The sequence below is a fragment of the Camellia sinensis genome, chromosome 12 (assembly GCF_055761805.1).
Source record: "Camellia sinensis isolate YWXY chromosome 12, ASM5576180v1, whole genome shotgun sequence".
Lineage (NCBI taxonomy): Eukaryota > Viridiplantae > Streptophyta > Magnoliopsida > Ericales > Theaceae > Camellia > Camellia sinensis.
Window position 1 is genome coordinate 107,150,254 of NC_138972.1, and position 23,980 is coordinate 107,174,233.

A 23,980-nucleotide genomic window follows, 5' to 3' on the forward strand; every position below is an offset into this window, starting at 1 on the left:
GTCTATCTTCGAGAAACAACGGGAACCTTTCAACTGATCGAACAGATCATCTATACGGGGCATAGGGTACTTATTCTTAACCGTAGCCCGATTCAATTTCCGGTAATCTATACAAAGTCTCAAAGCACCACCTTTCTTTTTAACAAAGAGGGCCGGTGCTCCCCAAGGCGAAACACTAGGACGTATAAAGCCTTTATCTAGCAACTCCTGGAGTTGGATCTTCAATTCAACTAACTCAGCTGGGGCAAAACGATAGGGTGCCATAGAAATCGGCGCCGTGCCGGGCACTAAGTCAATAGAGAATTCAATCTCTCGATGCGGTGGCAAACCAACAAGATCCTCGGGAAAAACGTCCGAGTACTCACACACCACCCTTGGCAACACAATCTGAGTCTCACCGTCCTCACTAATCGAAAGGTTAGCAAGTAGACCACTAAGCTCACTCCGTCCTCGCGGAACATACCCCGGTGGCAAAACACTACCAACACGGTCCCCCAGAAAATGAAAACACTCACCATTCACGGTACAACAAGTGACTCTCTGGCGGTAGCAATCAATAACTGCCCGGTATGACGATAACCAGTCCATACCCAAAATAACATCGAAACCTCTCATAGGCATAACTACAAAGGAAAATGGGATTCTATGGTAATCAACCTCTATATCACAACCCCTAACACCGTGTTTCAAAATCAATTCACCCCCAAGAGGCGACACTACACAAATAGGAGATGCTAACTGTGCTAACTCCAACTCCAAAACAGATGCAAATGCAGCAGACACAAAGGAATGAGATGCACCCGTATCAATCAAAACATTAGCAACCGAGTTGCAAAACAAGAAAGTACCTCTCACAACAGATGGAGCCGGTACAAGATCCTGCGCGGTAACAGCATACACGCGCCCAGATGACCTCTGATCAACCTGTTCACCCCTAGGAGCATAAGATTGTTGCACCGACTGAGACGATGAAGCCCCCTGATTGGCCCTCGAGGCCTGACCCGACTGAGCTGGCTGTTGACCCTGAATCTGCCTCAAACCAGATGCACCAGGTGTGCCACCCAACTGCGGGCAATACCTCTTCATATGCCCTGGCTGACCACACTGATAACACGAGAGTGGCTGGCCTCTACCCTGACTCTGGCTCTGAGATCGAGCCGAAGATGATGCTGCTCTCTGCACTCCTCCCCTCTGAGGAGAAACTGGAGACTTGTGGCCCAGCTGGCCACACTTGAAGCAGGTAATGCCTCCTTGACTGCCTTTCCCCGAACTAGCACTCGGCACAGGAAAAGTCGATCTAGAAAAGCTACTCTGAGACTGTTGGGGATTAAAACCCTTCTGTCTCCTACCATCACTCTGACCATCCTGACTCCTCTTGGAGCCCTTCTGTCCTTCCTCCTCCTCCTGCATCATGATTTCCATGTGGGCTGCAGCATCAACCAAACGCCCATAATCCCGAATCATAGTTCCCCCAACTCTCAGCTTGAGGCCACGCCTCAACTTCCTCTCAAACTCAATACAACGGCGTTCCTCAGACGCCACCAATTCAGGTGCAAACCTGGATAAACTAGTAAATGCAGCCTCAAACTCGGCCACTGAAGAACTCGACTGCTTAAGCTGGCAGAACTGGTCTCTCAGCTTCTCCCTAACTGCTGGAGATAAGAACTTCTCCTGGAAAGCATTCACAAAAGCCTCCCATGTACCTCCTATACGCCCCTTAGTGAACTTCCACCACTGACCCGCATCCCCCTTCAACTGGAATGATGCCAAGGTCACCTTCAACCCCTCGTCTTCGATGCCAAGCATCTCAAACGTCTTCGTTGTCTGTTCGAGCCATTCGTCTGCCTTAAGCGGCTCTTTAGGATCACCCACAAATTCATCCGGATTAGACCGGAAGAACTCCCTCTTCAGAAAGGAAGGTCCTGCATCCGCAACAACAACCTGGGCTTGATTCTCAGCCCTAAGAATGCCTACTGACTCCCTGAATGCCCCTGCTATCTCTCAGGCTAAAGCGCCCATAGCCTGCTGGCCTACTGGCTCGGCCACATTGGCCTGGCCAATTCCCTCATGAACTGCCGGAATCTCCTCTGGCACCGGTACCTCCTGCCTACCCGGCCTACCACGCCTACCGCGTCCTCGTCCTCGCCCTGACATCCTAATAAAGGAAACAAACAAAGACGTTAGCACATTAATAAATGTGCCGAAACTAAACACTCGCGTCCTAATGCATTGGACAAAAATAATTCATTCCACGTAAGCACATAATCACATAAGCACCTACGAATTTCATTCCTGGATAATAATAGTCCCGAAGCGTTACTATAGTTCCGGTTGGAAACAGCATTGATCAAGTGCCTTTCCAACAAGACTACTAGAAACTCAAGGGTCCAATTAACATCCTAGAAACTACGTTCCATACCCACATAATCACATAAACATGCTATCATATAAGCACATAACAGTACATCTAAGTCTCTATCAAGCGAGACGAACCCATTGTGATACTAATCACTTCCCACGTACCCAAAGTATTCGAACCCGGTACGCTCTGATACCAAGTTGTAACGCCCTCAAAATAATCCCATAATAACCATAACATTAACATGCATTTATAAAAGAAATGAATCATTTGAGTTGTTCATCAGAGTATTCTTATTGAAAGACATCACATGTAACATCCTGCAACATCAAAATAAATGCCCTAAGGGCTTACATCTTTCCAAGCTAACACTTGGACACAAAAAGGATGAGTACTAACTCATTTACAAGTTAAGCCCTAGGCTTGAATGTTTACATGAAATCTCAAAATAACAAAATAAAACATATAACTAAAGACAAGTCTTCAAAATCCCAAACATCAAATCCTTCCAGGCTAAGTCCGTGGAGGTAGCTTATCACCTGAACCTGAAAATGATGTTCCCATAAAGGGTGAGCCACAGCCCAGTAGAAAAAAATACTAAACCAAATATAAGCATTGAATAAAGCTATAGCATTCAATAGATGGTTAACTAAGATAATCAATTTTATCATTAAACAGTCTCATGACACTAATGTCTAAGACACATTTCACTTTCCATTATTATCAACATGGCTCAGAACCTGGCCAAACTTACAACAGTGAATTGTATATCATATTCACATTACTTCCAATATCAACAAAACAAACGAGACTCATGCTCATATCAAAACACTTCATACTTCCCATTTGATACACATTTTAGTGCTGTATCAATAATCATGTAAAAACACTTCAATATAATAAGCACACATAAAAATGGTGCTAATGGAGTCCATCCCCTATCTCCTCCCAAACAAAAATCCGGTTTAGAGGTCCATCCTCTATCTTCCCCTAAACCGTGGAGTACATCCCCTATCTCCTCCCAATCAATATGCATATGCAATGCTCAATCAATACATGTAATTTCTGTATTAATTCAATAGTCTAAATTTATGACTTAAACAAATTGATTAGTTTCAATTTTCCCTAATCCGCATGCAATGTCTACAACAAGCACGACTATCCTCCACCGATAGCCCAAAACAGTTATTTCTAGACTCGACAAATAAATATACCAACAATTCAATAGGCGAGTGATTTATATTATCCAACTACACCATTTAATCAATAAATTCCCCAATTTCATGGATTTAACCAAATTGCCCAATTTCCTTAAATTAATTACTCAAATCAATTTAGCAATTCAACTAGGGTTTTTTTCCCAACATTATCAAAGTGTCCCCAACCTATCAAAATACCCAACTTAGAACAAAGCATATAAAATGGAGTAGGAAAATCCTTACCTCGAAGAAAATAATCCGTATAGAGAAGATGTAGATGAAGACCAAAGACCAACGTGCTCCAAATCCCAAGTTTCTCAGATTAAAACGAAGCCCTCAACTTACTCTAACTTTTTAATAAAGGATCTAAGGTAGAAACTCACTCTAAGTAGATCAATCGTAAGAGAGAAGGTGTGTAGAGGGAGAGAGAGAGATAAAAACACTCCAGGGGTGGTTTTTAGAAGGTTATGAAGGAAAAGTAGGTCAAAAAGTGATCCAAAAAGTGAAATCACGGACTGATATAATCGACTCTACGCTCGAGCGTAGAAAGCCCCGCTCGAGCGTAAGACACAGAATCATGCTCGAGCGTGAAGAAAGCCGCTCGAGCGTCGATTGCACCCTTCCAGAATTTTTGCAGGCGCTGCACCCGCTCGAGCGTCAAACTCCCCGCTCGAGCAGAGGAGCAAAAACAAGGGATCACGTTCGAGCGTAAAAACTACCGCTCGAGCAGAAGAACTGCAGAGAAAAATACTGGGAGATGGAAAATCCCGCTCGAGCGTCAAAAATCCCGCTCGAGCGGAGAAGCAACAACGAAGGGACCGCTCGAGCGTTAAAACTTCCGCTCGAGCGTGAAGGCCAAAATCTGGGCATCACCTATCGGCATCTAAAATCAACCAACCTGTAACAGACCCGTCCAACACAACCTATACTTCAAATACAAAGAGATTAAAGGACAACAACAACCAATAAGAAATGACAAGATCCACGGAACCTAAGTCCGGATACAATAATTTAAAGAGAAAAGACCAGGGTCGCTATACGCTCTATTTTTTCTTTTTTCTTTTTTTCATTTTGCTCTTTGTCCCACATTGATTTCTTTTTAATTTCTTACACCTTCTATATGGAGACCTTTTTTATTGAGTATGTGAGGGAGACTATGTAAACTTTGGGCCATATGTGTGAAGTCCATATATATATGTATATATATGTTTTTTTTTCTATTTTTTTTCTCATTGATTTTTTGTAAAATTCATTTCTTTTTATAATTAACTATGATTATGGAATTAACTAGCCATTTCATAATTCAAGAGATTTTGATTGATTTATAATTCAAGGAATTTTTTTTTGATCAAATCGTTGATTCATTTCTTTGCCCCTTATTTTTTTTTCCTCACTTTAATCTTTAAAGTATGTAATTATTTTCAATTTGCATCAACAATTAATGTCGATCTAAAATTATACAAAAACTTTCATGTCTTTGTCACGTCTCTCGAATTTACGGTGTAATAGAAAAAAAAAATATAATATTTTCAGTATCAATGTGACAAAAAATATACTAATTTTAATTCTATGGTTGTCCTTAAGTTTGAGTCGAATAAGATATCACATGTCACAAAATGATATCACATGATATGGGCATGACATTTTTCTATCTAATTTGAGATAAACACTAGTTATTGGTCTAAATTAAAAAGAATTATATAGCTTGAGAACCAAAAGTTTAAAAAAATAGAAATAATAAAAATTAAAAATCAAAGTTAAAATAATTTAGTGGAGAGAAAATGAAGTTCACCTTTGGTTAAACGATGTGTGCACACATATGTAAATGGCCTATCTTTCGGCTTAAAGTAAACTTTCCTTTGATTGTTTTTGATGCCCATAATTTAGTCTTACCCAAATATTTACACATTAACCAGATTAGGTATGTACTTGTAACAACCCTCACCTTACTCTTGCCATACTTGCATACATTCTTGCATGGTCTTGCTTGTTATGTTAATTTGAAGGTTTTATCTTGCCTTGGTTCGCTTAAGTTATTTACACGATTTTGTTCCTTGCTTAGTGCGTGTGCGTAGCCGAGATCATCTTGAGCTTAGTCCGCCTTTGACCCTTTGTACTTAGAACTATCTTGAGGTCTTGTTCAACCCCATCTTCACCTCGGGCATTCTTTGCCGAGATGTTTCGCACTTGAACCTTGTCCACAGGCAGGTATGGCCTAGGCCGAGATGTGGCGCACCCCGGCCAAGGTGTGGCACAGCTTAGTCAAGTGTCGTCCTCCCTAGCCGATGTTTTTCTATCCTGTTGCTGGATCCTTGTTTTGAGCCGATGTCATCTCTTTGCCGATGTGTCTTACCCGAGCTTGCTGCATACGATTTGTCAGAGACTTGTCTTGTTTATCAATCACCTTTTTGGAGCTGAACCAACCCGATTATGCCACGTGTCCGAGCTGTTTGTTAAGGCAGCCGACAGACCTTGAAACAAATCATTTTCTTGTCTCAAATCTTTGTTTTAGAGAGAGAAGCTCTTGAGAAGAGGAAGAAGAGTTCTTGAGTGAGAGTAGTCTTCCAAGCTTGATCTTTGTGGCTTGAGCCGTTAGATCCGAGTTTTGAGGTTAGAATCTTGATCCCCTTTGATTGTTCTTGCTGAATACCTAGCTGCATTGCATGATCGGATTTGTTTTGCATGTCATGCATCGTTTTGAAGTTGGCTTTGGAAAGAGAAAACGGTTTTCTGTGTTCTTGAAAATGGTCTCTTTTTGATCGAGAAGTTTGGAACGAAAATCATGTTTTGTGTTTGTTCTTGCATGCCTTTCTTTGATGGGTACCCAGGTCCATATATTTTGAACTCTTGGCATGAAAACTCAGATTTTTGTAACAAGTTGTGAGCTTGCATCCATCTTTCAATGATCATGTACTTCATATTCTTCAAAGGAAAACCCGGATTTTTCCTGACCTTGTTTAGCGGGACCTCGGCTTAGCCCTGGACTGTACCCAGTGTGTTTTCGAGGAACGGGAGCAGTGTTTAAGCTCCCAGCTTGTTTTGTTTTGTCTTTGACTTGAATCTGGCAAGAATGCCGAGATCATTTGCATGTATATATATAGAGCTTGCTTTGAGAATGTGACTTGCCATGTGATTGTAGGTCCTTGATATTTGCTTGAGTCTACACCTGAAGAACTAGGTGAGTGGTATTTCTAATAAAGCTATGTTACACTTGCTCTTGATAAATCTTGTTTTGTTTGTTTTGACGTGGTATTTGCTAAGCATGAATAAATGGCCTTGTTTGATTGTTAACCTCGGAAAGTCCCTTGTGCTGGAGGACTCTAAACTTCTGCAGTACCAAGTGTAAAAGGATACGGTCCTTGTTAAATCGGGCTACGGGCCTAAGTAACACAAGTCCCTTGTGCTGGAGGACTCTAAACTTTCGCAGTACCAAGTGTAAAAGGATACGGTCCTTGTTAAAACGGGCTACGGGCCTAAGTAACACAAGTCCCTTGTATTGGAGGACGTTAAACTTTCGCAATACTCTTGACCAAACGATTACGGATCGTACAACCTTGATACTTGAATGATGAATACGGTTCATCCCTTGCTTCGCCGATGTTATGATACTTGAATGATGAATACGGTTCATCCCTTGCTTCGCCGATGTTATGATACTTGAATGATGAATACGGTTCATCCCTTGCTTCGCCGATGTTATGATACTTGAATGATGAATACGGTTCATCCCTTGTCTTGCCTATGTCTGTAAACATCTCTGGATACTTGTAATAATTGATTGATGAATACGGTTCATCCTTTGTCTTATTAAAGTTCTGATGTGTTTCGTTTTGAAGGACCTCGGCTTTATTCATGCAAAACCTTTATTTTTAGTACCATTCACTGAGTTTTGTACTCACCCCTCTATATATATGTAGGTGATGAGCAGGACGGCGGCGACGCCTAGATCGTTTGGATGCTTGTTTTGGATTTGTACTTATGTCGGCTTGCTTTTGCATTTACGTCGGTGATGCCTACCTTGCATGTCGGCAAATCTCGAAAATCATGCTTCTTGACTTGTATTAGCTGTATTTTGTATATGTCGGCTCGAGAAGCCTTTTGATCAAGATGTAACATGCTTTTTATCCTGTTGTATCCAAGTTGTAGAGTTAATTGGAATGTTTGGCATTGCTTTGATCTACGCACAGCTCTTATGGACCACTTGTATTTGATTTATTGCTTCCGCATTTGTGAGCCCCCTATATTCATACTCTGATTGTGTCAAGTTTTGAAAAGTTGGCCTTCGGTAATTACGGATTACTGGCCATCACGGCACCAAACTACTAGGGGCGGTTTGGGGTCGTGACAGAATGGTATCAGAGCACAAGTTCCTCGGTATACGTTATTCACACACTTTGAGTCCTGAAGAGCATAGGATTTCCCTTAGAAAGATGTTAGGGTTGCATCATGGTATTTGTTGTTTGAGTGGAATGTGCATTGTCCTGATATGCTTATTTGTTGCTTGCCTATGTGGTTATTTGCTTATTTGTTTAAAAGTCATACTTTGCACGCTCATAGCATCATGAGGAGAGGTAGACCACCGCTTGGCCGAGATCAGCCCGAAGATAGAATGGACAGATTGGAAAGATTAGTTGAAGGTTTGGCCCGCGAGTTGAGGCAAACCAGACAATAGTTCGCGAGTACTACGTCGACTCAGGCCGAGCAGACCAACGGCCGAAATGTAGTTCCACCTCCTCCAGTGCCGCAGATTCCCCCGCAACCAGCCTTGTATGGGGATGGAACGATAGCTTTGATCAGGGAGTTCAAGAAAATGAGACCACCGAGGTTCTCTGGGGGCATAGAGCCGATGAAGGCTGAGGCATGGGTTTTGGAAATGGAGAAGTTATTCGAGATTTTTCCTAGCACCGACGCTCAGAAAGTGACGTTGGCAGCATTCACATTAGATGATGACGCCCGCAGGTGGTGGATGATGGTTAGAGGGAGCAATCCAGATTTGACCTGGACCCGATTCTTAGAGTTGTTCTACAAGAAACATTTTCCCCTAAGTGTTCGAAACCGTAAAGCTACCGAATTTCATACTCTGACGCAAGGTAACAAGACAGTGGCGGAATATGACCGCGCTTTTACTGAATTGGTAAGGTTTGTACCTCACATGACCAACGACGAATATATGAAGGCCAGGAAGTTCGAGTGTGGGCTTCGTGGACCGATTCAAGACCGGGTCAACTTGCTTGATATGCCGACCTATGTCGAAGTATTGGACAAAGCCATCCAGGCCGAAGCTAATCTGAACCGATACCAGAGCTCGGGAGAAAACCAGCGAAAGAGGCAGAACTATGACAGTCGCCGAGGACAACTGGGCACCAAGAAGAGAACGAACATGGGCAGTACTAGTAACGTAAGGCAAGAAGGGAGTGCTAAACCGATGTGTTCGGATTGTGGGAAATAGCATTTTGGGATCTGCCGACGAACGTCTGGAGCCTGTTATGAATGTGGCGAGATGGGCCATTATGTGAGGGATTTCCCCAAAGCAAAGGCGGATGACAACAAGAAAGGGGAGAGTACCTCGGGTCCCGTTCAGAAGGGAAATGCTGGGAAAGGACAGATGAGACAGGGCAGAGTGTTTGCATTAGTACCAGGAGACACTCAGAACGCTGAGGCAGTAGTGTCAGGTATACTTCTAATTTGCTCCCAAGATGCTTATGTGTTGATTGATTCGGGTTCTACTCATTCGTTTATATCTACTAAGTTTGCCGAGAAAATTAATAGAGAACTAGAGCCCCTTGGTTATGTGTTGTCTGTATCTACTCCATCTGGGAGATCTATGTTTGTTACATCCATTTACAGAGCATGTGTTGTTGTGATTAAGAATGTTGAATTGCTAGTAGATCTAATGCCTCTAGACCTAGCTCATTTTGATATCATACTGGGAATGGACTGGTTAGTTGCAAACGATGCATCTATTAATTGTGTTTCGAAAAGTGTCACACTGAGACCCCCAAACCTAGCCGAGATTATTTTCCAGGGTAAAGGGATAGTGCCCCCACCATACTTGATTTCATCCATTAAGGCCTGTAAGTTAATTCAGAAGGGGTGTCGAGGTTACTTGTGTAGTATACTGAGTGATCAGAACGGAAATGTTAATTTAGCCGACATCCCGATTGTTAATGATTTTCCCGACGTCTTTCCAGACGAATTGCCTGGCCACTTGACCGATAGAGAAATAGAGTTTACTGTTGACATCATATCGGGAACGCAGCCGATCTCCAAAACGCCTTATAGGATGGCCCCCGCTGAACTTAGAGAATTGAAACTGCAATTGCAAGAGCTGTTAGATAAGGGATTTATTAGGCCGAGCACTTCACCCTGGGGAGCACCTGTTTTATTTGTTAAGAAGAAGGATGGCACACTCCGTCTTTGTATTGACTATAGAGAACTCAATAAAGTCACCATTAAGAACAAGTACCCGTTACCTAGAATTGATGATTTGCTTGATCAGTTGCAAGGAGCACGAGTCTTTTCTAAGATCGACCTTCGGTCTGGTTACCATCAGCTTAAGGTTAAAGCCGAAGATGTTGAGAAGACTGCTTTTCGAACAAGATATGGTCACTACGAGTTTTTAGTAATGCCTTTTGGAGTGACTAATGCCCCTGCTGCATTTATGGATTTAATGAACAGAATCTTCAAACCGTATTTAGATGAATTTGTAGTTGTTTTCATTGATGATATATTGATCTATTCCAAGAGTAATGATGAACATGAAAACCATTTGAGACTTGCCTTACAGATTTTGAGAGAACGGAAATTGTATGCGAAGTTTAACAAGTGTGATTTTTGGCTTTCTACCATCTCATTTTTGGGTCATGTGATTAATGAGGAGGGTATCTCAGTAGATCCTAGCAAAGTTGAAGCCGTAGTAAATTGGCCGAGGCCGACTAATGTGTCCGAGATTCGTAGTTTTCTGGGTTTGGCAGGTTACTACAGAAAGTTTGTGAAAGATTTCTCAAGGATTGCAATTCCGTTAACGCAACTGACTAAGAAGGGAACACTGTATGAATGGACTAAAGATCGGGAGTCAGCCTTCCAGGAACTGAAGACGAGGTTAATTACAGCACCAGTACTTGTACTACCATCAGGTAACGAAGAATTTCATGTCTATAGTGATGCATCGCATAAGGGTTTGGGTTGTGTATTAATGCAAAAGGGTAAGGTTATAGCTTATGCATCTCGTCAGTTGAAACCTCATGAGAAAAACTACCCTACCCATGACTTAGAATTGGTGGCCGTAGTATTTGCTTTAAAGATTTGGCGTCACTACTTGTATGGAGCTACTTGTCAGGTTTTTACAGATCATAAGAGCTTAAAGTATCTATTCACCCAGAAGGAATTGAATCTGAGACAGAGACGGTGGCTTGAATTGTTGAAGGACTATGATATGCAAATTCAATATCACCCCGGGAAAGCTAACAGTGTAGCCGACGCTTTGAGCAGGAAGTCAGATGGAAATTTGGCGTGTTTAACCGTGATGTCAGTAGAGCCGACTATCGTTAATGAAGTAAAGACAAGACAGATGGAGGATAACTTCCTCAAGAAAATAGCCGAGGAAATTGGCACAAAGCCGAGACCAGGGTATACCATCGAAAACCAAGTACTCAAGTTTGAAGGAAGGTTATGTGTGGCCGACATCCCAGAGCTGAAGAAAAAGATTTTGCAGGAAGCTCATAGCACTAAGTTTGCTGTCCATCCAGGGAACACCAAGATGTATCAAGATATGAAGCAGACCTTCTGGTGGCCAAATATGAAGAGAGAAATAGCCGAATTCGTGTCCCAGTGTTTACAATGTCAGCAAGTGAAAGCGGAACATCAAAGACCAGCAGGACTTCTCCAACCTTTGTCGATTCCTGAGTGGAAATGGGAGCACATCTCCATGGATTTTGTGATTGGTTTGCCGAAAACACCGAAGGGTATGGATTCAATTTGGGTTGTCGTTGATAGGTTAACTAAGTTAGCACACTTTCTACCCGTTAAGACTACTTTCAACGCCAATCAACTTGCCTTGCTATATGTGAACGAGATTGTCAGACTTCATGGAGTGCCGATGTCAATTGTTTCAGACCGAGATCCTAAATTTGTTTCTAGATTTTGGCAGTGTCTACAGAGGGCTTTTGGAGCCGAGCTGAGATTTAGTACAGCCTTTCATCCCCAGACAGATGGGCAGACTGAGAGGGCAATTCAGACGCTTGAAGACATGCTTAGACTTTGTGCACTGGACTTTCAAGGAAGTTGGGGTACACATTTGCCCTTAGTAGAATTCGTTTACAATAACAGTTATCAAGCTAGCATTGGCATGGCGCCATATGAAGCGTTGTATGGAAGAAAATGTAGGTCGCCGATATGTTGGACCGAAGTCGGAGACAGAGCTCTGCTTGGTCCCGAATTGATTCAAGTGACGACAGAGAAGATTAAACTTATCCAACAGAGGATTAGGACTGCCCAGAGCCGACAAAAGAGCTACGCCGACCAGAGAAGGAATGAGTTAGAGTTCGAAGTTGGGAATCACGTATTCCTGAAAATCTCACCGATGAAAGGAGTTTCCAGATTTGGAAGGAAATGTAAGTTAGCACCTCGCTATATTGGGCCATTTGAAATTCTTGAGAGAATTAATCCCGTTGCCTACAGACTTGCTTTGCCGCCAGATTTGAGCCAAGTCCACAATGTGTTTCATGTTTCGATGTTGAGGAAGTACATCCGAGATCCACTACATGTAATTGATCATTCCGAGATCACAGTTAATGAAGATTTAGGCTACGAGGAGAAGCCAATGAGGATTGTTGATCGACAAGTGAGGCAATTGAGGAACAGATCGATACCGATGGTAAAGGTCGAATGGAAGGAGCATTATGGCACAGAAGCCACGTGGGAAAAGGAAGAGGACATGAGAGTCCGTTATCCGGAGTTGTTCTGGGAACAAGGTAATCTAAGTTTGGGGACCAAACTTCTTTAAGGGGGGTAGGATGTAACAACCCTCACCTTACTCTTGCCATACTTGCATACATTCTTGCATGGTCTTGCTTGTTATGTTAATTTGAAGGTTTTATCTTGCCTTGGTTCGCTTAAGTTATTTACACGATTTTGTTCCTTGCTTAGTGCGTGTGCGTAGCCGAGATCATCTTGAGCTTAGTTCGCCTTTGACCCTTTGTACTTAGAACTATCTTGAGGTCTTGTTCAACCCCATCTTCACCTCGGGCATTCTTTGCCGAGATGTTTCGCACTTGAACCTTGTCCACAGGCAGGTATGGCCTAGGCCGAGATGTGGCGCACCCCGGCCAAGGTGTGGCACAGCTTAGTCAAGTGTCATCCTCCCTAGCCGATGTTTTTCTATCCTGTTGCTGGATCCTTGTTTTGAGCCGATGTCATCTCTTTGCCGATGTGTCTTACCCGAGCTTGCTGCATACGATTTGTCAGAGACTTGTCTTGTCTATCAATCACCTTTTTGGAGCTGAACCAACCTGATTATGCCATGTGTCCGAGCTGTTTGTTAAGGCAGCCGACAGACCTTGAAACAAATCATTTTCTTGTCTCAAATCTTTGTTTTAGAGAGAGAAGCTCTTGAGAAGAGGAAGAAGAGTTCTTGAGTGAGAGTAGTCTTCCAAGCTTGATCTTTGTGGCTTGAGCCGTTAGATCCGAGTTTTGAGGTTAGAATCTTGATCCCCTTTGATTGTTCTTGCTGAATACCTAGCTGCATTGCATGATCGGATTTGTTTTGCATGTCATGCATCGTTTTGAAGTTGGCTTTGGAAAGAGAAAACGGTTTTCTGTGTTCTTGAAAATGGTCTCTTTTTGATCGAGAAATTTGGAACGAAAATCATGTTTTGTGTTTGTTCTTGCATGCCTTTCTTTGATGGGTACCCAGGTCCATATATTTTGAACTCTTGGCATGAAAACTCAGATTTTTGTAACAAGTTGTGAGCTTGCATCCATCTTTCAATGATCATGTACTTCATATTCTTCAAAGGAAAACCCGGATTTTTCCTGACCTTATTTAGCGGGACCTCGGCTTAGCCCTGGACTGTACCCAGTGTGTTTTCGAGGAACGGGAGCAGTGTTTAAGCTCCCAGTTTGTTTTGTTTTGTCTTTGACTTGGATCTGGCAAGAATGCCGAGATCATTTGCATGTATATATATAGAGCTTGCTTTGAGAATGTGACTTGCCATGTGATTGTAGGTCCTTGATATTTGCTTGAGTCTACACCTGAAGAACTAGGTGAGTGGTATTTCTAATAAAGCTATGTTACACTTGCTCTTGATAAATCTTGTTTTGTTTGTTTTGACGTGGTATTTGCTAAGCATGAATAAATGGCCTTGTTTGATTGTTAACCTCGGAAAGTCCCTTGTGCTGGAGGACTCTAAACTTCCGCAGTACCAAGTGTAAAAGGATACGGTCCTTGTTAAATCGGGCTACGGGCCTAAGTAACACAAGTCCCTTGTGCTGGAGGACTCTAAACTTTCGCAGTACCAAGTGTAAAAGGATACGGTCCTTGTTAAAACGGGCTACGGGCCTAAGTAACACAAGTCCCTTGTATTGGAGGACGTTAAACTTTCGCAATACTCTTGACCAAACAATTACGGATCGTACAGCCTTGATACTTGAATGATGAATACGGTTCATCCCTTGCTTCGCCGATGTTATGATACTTGAATGATGAATACGGTTCATCCCTTGCTTCGCCGATGTTATGATACTTGAATGATGAATACGGTTCATCCCTTGCTTCGCCGATGTTATGATACTTGAATGATGAATACGGTTCATCCCTTGCTTCGCCGATGTTATGATACTTGAATGATGAATACGGTTCATCCCTTGTCTTGCCTATGTCTGTAAACATCTCTGGATACTTGTAATAATTGATTGATGAATACGGTTCATCCTTTGTCTTATTAAAGTTCTGATGTGTTTCGTTTTGAAGGACCTCGGCTTTATTCATGCAAAACCTTTATTTTTAGTACCATTCACTGAGTTTTGTACTCACCCCTCTATATATATGTAGGTGATGAGCAGGACGGCGGCGACGCCTAGATCGTTTGGATGCTTGTTTTGGATTTGTACTTATGTCGGCTTGCTTTTGCATTTACGTCGGCGATGCCTACCTTGCATGTCGGCAAATCTCGAAAATCATGCTTCTTGACTTGTATTAGCTGTATTTTGTATATGTCGGCTCGAGAAGCCTTTTGATCAAGATGTAACATGCTTTTTATCCTGTTGTATCCAAGTTGTAGAGTTAATTGGAATGTTTGGCATTGCTTTGATCTACGCACAGCTCTTATGGACCACTTGTATTTGATTTATTGCTTCCGCATTTGTGAGCCCCCTATATTCATACTCTGATTGTGTCAAGTTTTGAAAAGTTGGCCTTCGGTAATTACGGATTACTGGCCATCACGGCACCAAACTACTAGGGGCGGTTTGGGGTCGTGACAGTACTGATAATGATCCAAAACTATCCATTTTGATTTTATGATACCCTAGTGATGATACATGATTTACGGGTTTATGTTTTATAGCTACACTTGAAAATAGTCCATTCCCTTGTCCTAGATGATTGATTTGTTAAATATCAATATTTTATATATTAGGCAATGAGAATAACTAATGTCACTAATTCACCAATCAAAAAGTTGGATTTTTTTTCGTAGTTTGTCTGCAATAATCTTGTGTCTTTTTTGACGTAACAAGGCATATTAATAAAATAGAAATTTTAATGGTTCGAGTTAAAATTGAAATAAAATGATATCAAAAAAATGCCCCAAATTTTTATTTAATTTTTTAATTTTGCTCCTTGCGCCACATTGATTTCTTATTAATTTCTTACACCTTTTATATGTAAACCTTCGTTATTGAGTAAGGGCCAAGAATGTGGGGTGACTGTGTAAACTTTGGGCCATATGTGTGAAGTCCATATATATATATTTTTTTTGTTCTCTTTTTTTTCTCATTGATTTTTAGTTGATTCATTTCCTTTTAGAACCAGCTATGATTAAGGAATTACAATTTAAGGAATTTGTTTTAAGGAATTTATAGGGAATTAATATGGAATTTCTTTTTAAGGAATTTCTTTTTAAGGAATTTATAAACTAGCCATTTCATAATATTCTTGCCTTTTCTTTCTGACTTGGAGTTATATATATACACATCTTCCTATAGGTTTAAGATTCATAAAAAGCTCTCTTTTCTTCTCTATTATTTGTTATGGGGTTCTTTGGGAAGATGTTTAAAAGCTGTTTGTTTACTTTTTTTGGCCTTTGTTTGAGGGAAGGGAGTGGGTCAAAAGCTGAGAGCATGATTAAAAGTATGTTTTATTCTTTTTGTATCTGTTTTAGTTTCTTAATCAAACTGAGTTTTTATCTTCCTGTATCAACTTTAATTAGCTTTACACATAATATAGAGTTTTTTAAAACCCAATCTTTTTATGCGGGTAGCTTTCACTCAGCTATCATTACAGGCCCCAAAAGCCCTGCAACCCTTCAGAAATCCTGCGATCTCTCTCCTCTTTCTCAAAAAACAAAAACAAAAACAAAAAAAACATTGTGAAAAAAGACACTACCCACCACACGTTTCACCAAAAAGTGCCACCATGGCTTCATTTTCTTGACCTTATCTTAATCAAATTATATGTATTCATTAAAAGTATATCTCTCTACCCTTTTAATCCTGCGTGGGTTCATGTGTCTTTCTCCTCACTCCAGCTTTCTCTTTCTTTCCCACATGAGAGTGAGAGAGAGAGAGAGAGAGAGAGAGAGAGAGAGTAGGGTTCTTCAACAAAGTGGCTGCAGAGCAAAGGAGTTCACAGTTTGGGGATCTTGAAAGAGTCAATTCTGTTAAGTTTTGTTAAGAGTGGCTAAAGGCTGAATTTTGTCAGGTTCTGAAGAGCTGGGAGTTGTGACTGTTGGTGAATTGAAGCCCAGCATCGCAGGGAAGAGGTCTTTTCGGCCGAGTTCGAGTACAAGGCATGTCACTGAATGGTAATCTTCTTCTCCTTCTCTGTTCCACACACTAAACTAGTACTATGTTTCACAAAAATTAGGTAGTTTCAAACCAAGTATGATAAAATCTGGTTTTTACAGCCTCTAATTCTGCATTTTAACATGAATCTTGATTTATTTTTTTTTGAAAATCTGTGATGGGTTGGGTCTGGTTTATACTCTATACTTTTGAAAAATTTGAGGTTGAATAGAATTAAGTAGTTGAAAATTTTACAGAATTAAAGCTTGTTTTGGTCTTGTGCAAGAAAGTAGAGATTCCACCAAGCATCTTCTTCAACTTATATTATTCAGTCAGCCCAAAAGTTTTTTTTTTCCACTTTCACTACTGAAAAGTGCAAAAAAAAAAAAAAACTTTAAATTTGAAATGACTTTTTAGTATCGTAAAATAGGTTACTGAATTCATTTCATAACTGTAAGCAATCTTCATCGTGTCCAATCCCCCAAATTTTACAGAAGGTAGCAAAATCACACCTAGTTTTCAAGATTGAATACAACTTGTCGAATATGGGTCAACAAATCTCTTGTGCTTAAAAAGCACCCCCACGAGGCCGTGATGTTAAATGTCCTTATTTCAACACGCACCCATTAATGCTCTGATCTGGTTTTAGTATCCGTCTATCAATACTTTCGCATCTCACCCCTATCCAGAGGCCCTCAAGCGTACGAAGGAGTCATATAATAGATGCTTGAGTATGACATTTTTTACGTGAAATAGACTAAAAATTTGCGAACAGACAAACAGACACGTTTTCTGATTGAAATGAAGGGTCCCAGCATACCCATGAAAGTAAGCGAAACAGCCAAATCAAATTGTTTCCTGAATGCAACCAGCCTTGCAATCTTCATTGCAGGTTTCAGAACCATTGGGTTAAATTTGGCCTTATCTGCTAGAAGTACTGCTTGTGAAGTCCCACTCCTTTTTTATTATTGAGCTTTTGCTTTCAACTGGGGTCCTCCATGTCGAACGTAGGATCCAAATGGATCACTGTATATGAATTGAAACCCCTTTGGAACAAATTGGTATCATAGGTTCAACATGGTGATGAAGATGTAAACAAGAAACCAAGATTTTTAACTAACAATTATGTATGCGCAGTTTTCTTTCTTCATTCTTGATCTTACCCGTCTCTATGATGCTAATTTTGGCATGTCTTGTATCTTGCAGGCCAATATCTGATGTTTCCAGCGATCTTACAATTGAAGTTGGAACAGCAAGTTTTGCGCTTCACAAGGTAAGGCAAATGTACTGCAATAATGAGAAATTTCACCTTTTGTGTAAATCAATAGCTTAAAGTGCCATAAAATCCTTTTAAAATCAAGATTTAATCCAAGTATCCCACGTCAGTTTTTTGAGGAATCAAACAATTTTCAACTTGAGAATTTGAAAATTCAGCAATATTTTGGCTGGAACAAAATAAGAAAATTTTGCTTGAACGTTATGGTTTGTAATGGAGGAACCGAGGTAAAATTTTACATAAAAAAAGTAGATGAGAGTGAAATGTTATTAAAAAAGGCTAACACAAAATAATAACCACAACAATGTTAGAAGAAAGTAAATGAAAAATATGAAAAGGAACTTTTATAATATGATCAGGATTCTTTTGCAGTTCCCTCTAGTTTCTCGGAGTGGAAGAATACGAAAACTGTTGTTGGAAGCAAAAGATTCAATAGTATCGCGTATAAATCTGTCAGCTGTACCGGGTGGACCAGAGGCATTTGAGCTAGCTGCAAAGTTCTTGTTAAAATTGATGTATGTATTATTTATTGATTGATATGTGTTATGTTTACAATGATTCCTATATATAGGAGAGGGTGAGTGTGTAGTAGGTGAGGAGTAGGTGAGGAGTAGGTGGAGAGTAGGTGAAGTAGGTGAGTGTGTAGTGGTAGTGGTAGGTGTGTAGTTGTAGTAGGTAGAGTAGGTGATGGTAGGTTTTAACAGCCCCCCGCAAACTCAAGGGGGATAGGAACTAACCAACTTGAGTTTGGAGAGAGTAACAAAACAAGAAAATAATCTGAAAAATAAAAAATGGATAGGAGACACTGTATGGTCGTGTCAGACCGTTGTAGAAGACTGTATGGTTATGGCAGACCGATGTAGACGACAGTTTATGGGGTCATGTCGGACCGTTGTAGCAGACAATGCTGTGACAATTGTTGTGACAGTTTACGGAGTCTTGCTGGACTCTTGTAGAAACTAACCGGAATCAATGTCGGGACAGTTTACAGAGTCTTGTCGGACCTATGAAGGAGCTAACCGGAATCAATGTCGGAACAGTTTACAGAGTCTTGTCGGACCCCTAAAAAGTCGCACCCTCAAAAGGTGTGCCCAATTTTTTCAAAAAGGCGTGCCATCAAAAGGCGAGCCCAATCTATAAAAAGGCGTGCCATCAAAAGGCGTGCCTATCAAAAGGAGCGCCCATATTGTCGGCGAGCGCCGAGAGGCGCATGATGCGCGTGTCTGCCTCGGCTATTTAATCAAGGTTGAGGCGGAGGCTGTGCAAACCAATCTGAAACCGCCGAAAATCCTTTGAAAAAACTCTTCCGTTTCTGAGAAAGAGAGTCTGGAACACTCTGTTGCCATTCTGTAACCAACCCTTCTCTGAAACACTCAGCAACCCATAACATGGCCTCGTCTTCCCGTTCAGCTACCCAGAATATGGCCTCTTCGTCCCGTGGTCTGCTCACTCTCTTTCCCGACCTCAACGAGTCAACAAGAGAGATAACTAGTGCGGTGGCCAGTGAACCTCAACCAAGCGCCTCTGGTTTTGCTCCGTTGAACTTTCCGATGCGGTCGGTGGAGCAAAAAATGGCGGTGCAAACTGATATTGAGGCCAATCAGTATACATTGAAGTCATGTGTGGAAACCATGACTGCGGTCACAAACTTGTCACACCGGCTGCAGAGTAGGACAAATGAGGTGCAGCAGTTAAACGCCCAACTGGCTCTGCTCCAGCGCATGTATAAGGATGCGCGAGCAGAGATAAGTGTGCTAAAGGCGGAAAACAAGGAGCTGAAGCGGAAGGCCACCGTGATGTTCCGATTTGGAGGTCCGGCATATGCTGCAGTGGAGGAGTATGGGGGAGTGAACGTGCTCGGCGGCGTGGGAAACACAGAGGCAGCACCGTCAAGGGCCGCCCAGGACGGAGGCAAAAAGAAGAGACCAGCTGCAGAGCAGAGAAGAAAAATCCAGCCTGTGGAGATGGTTGTTTGTGTATTTGTTTTTTTTTTTTTTTTGTTTTTTTTTTGTTTTTTTTTGTGTTTTGTGGAATTGTGATCGGGGTTGATCCCTGAGATGAATAAAATAAGGGAAGGTTTGGTGTGCAAATCTTTATCACATGGATTTCTGAAAAACAGCAATGGTGTGTGGAAATAGTTTTTTTTTTTTTTTTTTTTTAATAATAAGAATAATAATAAAGATAGGTGTGATAAAGAAAAGAATGGTGGTGGATAGAAATTGATGCGGGTAGTGGAGACAGAATGATGATGATAAAATATGATGATGGAGGTAAAATAAAAGAAAAGAAAATGATGATGGAATTGCAGGGAATTTCAGGGAAAAAGAGTGCAGGTTGGGAGTAGTGCCCCTGCAAAATATATATTTGTGTAGAGTGGGTCACATGGATTTCGGTTTTTTTTTTTTTGAATGGAAAAGGGAAGATAACATAAAATAAATAAAGGTAAAGCGGGGGTAGTGGGACGAGGAGTTGGCAGGAAGAATACAATTTATTATATATGATAGATATATAATAGATGGTCATAGGCAACAAAAGATAGATGGTTGGAAGTTGAAAAAGTAAACAAATGGGTCAGGTCACCAAAACAAATAGATAGATGGTTTGAGGGCATTTAGCATATCATGTATTCTTCACTGTTTGTAACTGAACCATCCACCGTCTGCATGCATAGTTCAATCGGAAAATGTCGTTCAACACGTAGAAACTACCTTGTGGCGTTGGCATCAGATGGAACATCTGGCGGAACTTGAGAGCGTGCTGTTCGCCGACGAGTTGGAGGTTGCCGCTGACGAAGACGAGCATGCCGCCGGCAGGGCCAGAGGGCTGGCAATCGACGGTGGTGATGCTGTGCTGGCACTGCTGGAAGGGAAGGCTGGTGAGCTTGGCTACGATGCCTTGGGACCCTTGGATCTTCTGACCTTCGAAAGTCAGCATCGATGATTCCTGGTAGAGGTTCGCTAGTCCAGATCGATTCGCATCAAAGCTCGAGTGGGTGTTGCTGGGTTGCCTCCGAGAGAGAGAGGATTTGGGCAATGATGGAAAGGTATGTGTAGAAAATAAGCGGAATAGGTGGAGGTCCGGCGGACGGCTAAGGTGAGGTTGCCGCCCGCCGGTGAAGCGAAAAATATTAGGTTCTAAACCTGCTCTGATACCATGTTAAAATTGATGTATGTATTATTTATTGATTGATATGTGTTATGTTTACAATGATTCCTATATATAGGAGAGGGTGAGTGTGTAGTAGGTGAGGAGTAGGTGAGGAGTAGGTGGAGAGTAGGTGAAGTAGGTGAGTGTGTAGTGGTAGTGGTAGGTGTGTAGGTGTAGTAGGTAGAGTAGGTGATGGTAGGTTTTAACATCCTATATACAGAAGAGAGGATGTGGGAAGAGAATAGGTGAATTTGTGTAGTAGGTGAATTTTAACAGTTCTGTTACGGAGTAAACACCGAAATTACTCTATCAAACGTTGCGATGCTACGCTGTGCGGCTCATTTCCTGGAAATGACAGAAGATTTTGCTGAGAAAAACCTAGAAACGCAAACTGAAGCATATCTGAAGGAGAACATACTTCCAAACACATCAAACTCGATATCAGTTCTTCACCGCTGCGAATCACTCCTACCCATAGCGGAAGATATCAACCTTGTCAACAGGATTATCAATGCCATTGCAAGTAATGCATGTAAAGAGCAACTCACATCTGGCTTGTCCAAGCTAGAGCACAACTTTCCTTCAAAACCCGAAACAGAAACACCCTCAGACTGGTGGGGAAAATCACTCACCGTGCTTAATCTTGATTTCTTCTAGCGCGTTCTATATGCAGTAAAAAGTAAGGGTCTGAAACAGGATATAATCATCAGGATTTTGATAAATTATGCCCACAATTCTCTTCAGGGACTCGTTGCGGTTAGGGATCCACAATTGGTTAAAGGGGGTTTCTTGGACTTGGAATTGCAGAAGAAACAAAGAGCCGTCATCGAAGCTATAATCGGTTTATTGCCAACATAGTCGAGAAAGTGTGCTGTTCCCATGGCATTTCTTTCTAGATTGTTGAAGTCTGCAATAGCGGCATCAGCATCTACTCCATACATATCTGATTTAGGGAGGAGGATTGGTTTGCAATTGGATCAAGCAATTCTTGAGGACCTACTCATTCCTGCAAATTCTCATGGAAACAATCACAGCCCAATGTATGATACAGATTCAATCCTGAGGATTTTCTCCATTTTCTTGAACTTGGATGAGGATGATGATGAGGATAATCACTTGAGGGATGAAAGTGAAATGGTATACGACTTTGACAGCCCTGGATCTCCCAAGCAGAGCTCAATCCTGAATGCGTCGAAACTGTTGGACAATTGTCTTGCAGAAGTTGCACTCGATTCAAACTTGACGCCATCGAAGTTCGTAGCATTGGCAGAATTACTTCCAGACCATGCCCGTATAGTGAATGATGGATTATACAAAGCTGTGGATATCTTTCTCAAGGTGAGCAACCCTTTCTCTCTGACAGATAGAGCTGCAAATGCCAAAACTCGGCTTGTTTGCAGCCTTACCCATAGATGGAAAGACCCATATCATTTCTATATTTTTGTGTCTGGATTTTTCAAGGCTTTAAACACTATTGTGTTTTGTGTGTGCTTCCACTGATAGGTTCATCCGAAAATGAAGGACTCAGAGCGTTATAGACTTTGCAAAACCATCGATTGCCAGAAACTATCTCAAGAAGCCTGCAGTCATGCAGCACAGAATGAAAGGCTGCCAGTGCAGATGGCAGTCCAAGTGTTATACTTTGAGCAAATCAGGCTTCGAAACGCAATGAATGGCGGTCACAATCAGTTGTTCTTTGGCTCTGTCAATGGCCAATTCCCTCAACGTTCAGGTAGCGGAGCAGGAAGTGGATGCATCTCACCAAGAGACAACTACGCGTCGGTGAGAAGAGAGAACAGGGAACTCAAGCTGGAAGTTGCAAGAATGAGGATGAGACTGACTGACTTGGAAAAAGACCATGTTTCGATGAAACAGGAGCTTAGTGTGAAATCACATCCTGCTAACAAGTTATTCCGGTCATTTACGAAGAAGTTGAGCAAGTTAAATGCCGTGTTTCGGATTAAAGATATGAAGCCGATAGGTGGTAAGGCTAATTCAGAAACTCGGATTTTGTTTTAGAAGTGAAGGCGTCAGTCTGTATCATGATTCATGATCAAACATGTGCGTACAAGAAAGAAAACACTTTTAATGTTATTGCGAATTATGCGGTGTTGTGTTCATTATAATGAGATAAAATGGAATGGAATGGTTAAGATGAAATTATTGATTTCTTTTAAATAAAATTTTAACTAAATAGAGTTTTTTTACTAATTTATAATACTTATGAGTTTATATTTTAATCTTGTAATCCTTTCAAGGACTAGGTTTGATTTAAATACTTTAGGAATTTAATAGATTCAATCGATAGTTTATGGACTAAATAGACTTTAATTTATATATTTTAGAGATTTAATAGATTCAATCGATAGTTTAGGAACTAAATAGACAATTTGACAATATTTAAGGAGTATAAAGTGTAAAAAATACTTGTTTAACTTTTTTTTAGTGCAACTGTACATTGTTGTAAATTTTTTGTAATAATTATTTTACTATTAAAAAAATTCACAATTCAAAGCTAAAAATAATTGAAAATAATATCTTAATTGAATAGAGAAAGAATAAAAAGTTTGTTGAGGTAAGTAAAAGAAAAAGTGGTTTTCTAAAATAAAGAATTAACTTTTTAATAATATTTTAAAATAAAAATAAGGTGGATTGATGGAGATGCTCTAAAACTAATGTGGTAGGGATGCCGTCTTCAATTGTTTTTTAAAATGATTTTTTTTTCTTTTTTTTTTCCTTTCCCTTTTTATTTGTTTTTTATTTTTGGCAATTATTCTCATATCCTAGTATATAGTGACAGTGAATGTTACCAAACCCCACCATGGGAATTTAGAGAAGGTGTATTTTTCTTCTCTTTTTTAGCTTTACTTTAAAAAAAATATTCCAAACCCAAATTAGAAGGAGCAGATAGATTAAATATATTGACCATTTTACCACCAGATTAACTTCCACTTATCAACATAGTATTTACTAGATACGAAAAAAATATAAAAATAT

At 40.9% G+C, this 23,980-nt stretch overlaps 1 protein-coding gene across 1 annotated transcript; it reads left to right on the forward strand.

The window, feature by feature from the left end:
* Window positions 1-15,533: 15,533 nt before the first annotated feature.
* On the forward strand, window positions 15,534-23,143 carry LOC114288683 (BTB/POZ domain-containing protein At1g03010). Its single transcript, XM_082899525.1, is given in 7 exon segments — window positions 15,534-15,907; window positions 16,478-16,580; window positions 17,767-17,833; window positions 18,209-18,333; window position 18,413; window positions 21,260-22,321; window positions 22,487-23,143. Coding segments are annotated over 7 exon segments (2,001 nt in total). The 5' UTR covers window positions 15,534-15,807; the 3' UTR covers window positions 23,030-23,143.
* The last annotated feature ends 837 nt before the right edge of the window (window positions 23,144-23,980 follow it).